Raw genomic sequence first — 2,968 nt, 5'->3', positions numbered from 1 at the left:
CATCGATTAATTTCTTTGAATTTGCTGCCCATTTTGACTCGAAAATTACAATATGGAATTTAAAATGACCAATTTAGTTAAGATCTATAATTTTCAAAACAACCCAAATTAACTTATTTAAAATGGTTTGCGTCAAGATTGCCACCCATTTATACATAAGCTCACCTATATAGCTCATAAGCCCATTTGGGAATACCAAAAATATACAAGTTGCCCTCTCATGCCATGAGCTAGCTGGAGCTTTTTACGAGCCAAGCTAAGTTGTCGAACTTTGAGCTCAAGCCCGAGCTGCAGCAACAACCCAACTACAAATCACAAACCAACCTAACATGCTTTAATAAACAAAATTACTTTAAAAACTAAATCTAATACCGATTACCGATGACTAAATATCTATTAAACATTGAAAATATTACAAGCATATGATACAGGTTGCAAACTTCATACACCATACAAAAGAAGAAAAGAATAAAAGAAAATGAAACAACCATCTGTTTTGGGCAGTTTTAGGACAGATGGTTTTAGCCGACCAAACCGAACTGATGGTCCACACGTTCCTAATTCGGCCTTATAAAACAGTGGTGTTAATCCGATATCCAACCATTTGAGTTATCATCATCATCAGGAGGTTGCGACTGTTTAACATAAAAGTTATAACCAATATCCACTCTTGTTGACCCACCAAGACTCACAACCGGGCTCACACATGGCGCATTCGAACCAGCAGGGCCCGACCCAAGTGGTGAACACTGACTTTCACCAGCATGAACCCCATATGAACCAGTAGGACCAGAACCACGTGGCAAATTGTTGTCAGTGGGACCCGACCCAAGTGGCGAACTTTTGCATTCACCAACACGAACCCCACTTGAACCTGTGGGACCCGACCCTAGTGGGGAAGACAAATCTGATTTCGGCGACAGGAAATCTTTAATCCAACTAACTTCTTGTACAGCGGCCGCTGCAGCAGGTTCAGCAGTCGGTTGAACTTTGCTTAGTTTTCGTCTCTTTGGCATTTTTGACGTGTTTGACTTTGAAGGCAGCTGGTGCTTCAACACAACCGCTCTTGTTGGTTGTTTTCTTATTGGCGGATTGTTCACAAGCGTCTGTTTATTGTTTTCCACCTCATTCTCGAGTCTGCTCACAAGTTCAACTACACTATCCTTTGGATAATCCGACTGTAGGTGATTCTTTTCTATGCATTCGATTATCGACTTCAATGTGTTGATTTCATTTATTATTACATCATTCTACATACAAACAAAAGTTAAAAATGTTAATAGACATGTAGTAACGATAAGTAATGTTTTAAGTTTGAAAAGTAAACGAAAGTGAAATATATATCCGAATGCTACATTACAATTAAGAAACAGATATCTGAAATAATCTATAACTAGCGCGATTTAAAGACAACTTAACCATAATAATAAACTATTAATAATTTAGATTAGCATGAAATAATTAAGATTTGAGGGATTCGAAATTACACAAACATGAAGATAATCAGATACTTTAACCCTAATAATGAACTATTAATAATTTAATTAACTAAGATTTGAGGGATGAGAAATTACCCGAACTTGAAGATCCTCAACATTCGCACGCGCCTCCTCGATAACCCTCAGAGATCTTAATTTCCGATCTTCTAACAAACCAATAGGCGAAAACACATTGGTTTTTTGAAGATCAATGCTAAGGTTCACAGCCGGAACATGCATATCATTGTCTATAAGTTTCTGAAACAAATCTGCACAACAAAAAAAAATTCAAAATGAATCTCAAACAAACAAAAGTATCCAGTAAAATCCCATATATTAAAAATATAATAAAATATCACACTTATATGGCAGGGAAAAATATGTACAATCCGGTGCATTAGTGTTGATCACAACCTTGAAACCACAATCTTAAGATTGTAATCAAATGCACTGGATCCCATCACAACTTTGCAGTTAAATATTATGATCATGACCTCACCTTTTATGTTATTATCCAGAACAATTCGTCGACAAAGATCAGCATTCTTACGATTCGCAGCAACAACAACAAAGCTATCAATAACATCATCAATCTTAAACCAATCGACCAATCCATACGCTCCCACAAGCAGCAAAAACCCCAGCGCGTTCTGCTCCTTCGCTTTCGCACCACCCGAACCCCTCTTCTTATTCCACTCGTCCGCCACCTCCATCGCCTTACTCCTCACCTCACCCGACACAACCGGGCCCACCTGAACCAAACCCTCCAACATAACCAAACACCCAGTCCTACACAACCTCAATTCATTCCCCTTACACCCAAAACTATAAAACCCTTCAATAGCATCCAGCACCATCCCGGCAGCATCCGGTGCAAACCGATACGCGTCCGGGAGTTCCGACAAAATCAATTCCTGATCTGGGTTTCCACTAATATACTTTTTCAACCCGGACCCATCTGAGGATTTGCAGAAGGATTTCAATTCGGGTCGGGCGGGTGTGATGCTCGGGTCGGGTTGGTGGGTTTGGAGGAGGTTGAACTTGGAAACGAGGGTGGATTGGAGATTGGTGAAGTGGGTGTCGAGATCGGACCAATTGAATGGGAGATTGAATGAATTGGGGGTTTGGGATTGGAGATTGATGAAGGAATTGAGAAGGGTTTGTTTCTTGGTGGTGATTTGGTCGATTGCAGCGGAGATATCCGCCATTGTCGTCATTGGTAAAACCCTAGACAGTGACGACAACCTTCGGATGAGAAAACGTTTGACCTATGATTTAATTTGTTTTATTGTGACGTCATTTAAATTTCAGGAGTTAAGAAGGTGTGCATACGGCCGTCAGCCTCTCACTTCTAACCAAAATCTGAAATCCAACTTAGAAAAATTTGTAAACTGAATCGAACTAACTCGATTTGAAAACTTAAACCCGAGAAAAGACTAATCCAAAATCGAATCGAAGTCATTCGGGTTCGATCTTCAATCCGAATCCTG

At 39.7% G+C, this 2,968-nt stretch overlaps 1 protein-coding gene across 1 annotated transcript; it reads right to left on the bottom strand.

Annotated features, from left to right (window-relative positions):
• Positions 1–584: 584 nt before the first annotated feature.
• On the bottom strand, positions 585–2,686 carry LOC143544660 (FRIGIDA-like protein 2). Its single transcript, XM_077036712.1, has 3 exons — positions 1,978–2,686; positions 1,575–1,747; positions 585–1,250 (listed from the first exon to the last, which is right to left on the bottom strand). Exons 1-3 carry the CDS (start codon positions 2,684–2,686, stop codon positions 585–587), a joined length of 1,548 nt encoding a protein of 515 aa, XP_076892827.1.
• Positions 2,687–2,968: the final 282 nt, after the last annotated feature.

This window comes from Bidens hawaiensis, unplaced genomic scaffold, assembly GCF_021521415.1.
Source record: "Bidens hawaiensis isolate Kalapana, Puna unplaced genomic scaffold, B.hawaiensis_p1.1 tig00013659_1, whole genome shotgun sequence".
In the NCBI taxonomy this organism is placed as follows: domain Eukaryota; kingdom Viridiplantae; phylum Streptophyta; class Magnoliopsida; order Asterales; family Asteraceae; genus Bidens; species Bidens hawaiensis.
This window is presented reverse-complemented; position numbering and strand designations above follow the sequence as displayed.

Bases quoted from the DNA above. Each gene is read 5' to 3' on its own strand.
- LOC143544660 (XM_077036712.1), bottom strand. From the start codon at position 2,686: ATGGCGGATATCTCCGCTGCAATCGACCAAATCACCACCAAGAAACAA. The intron at 1,748-1,977 runs GTGAGGTCATGA...TTTGTTGTGCAG, and splicing joins TCTGGATAATAACATAAAAG to ATTTGTTTCAGAAACTTATA. The intron at 1,251-1,574 runs GTAATTTCTCAT...GTTTGTATGTAG, and splicing joins TTGAGGATCTTCAAGTTCGG to AATGATGTAATAATAAATGA.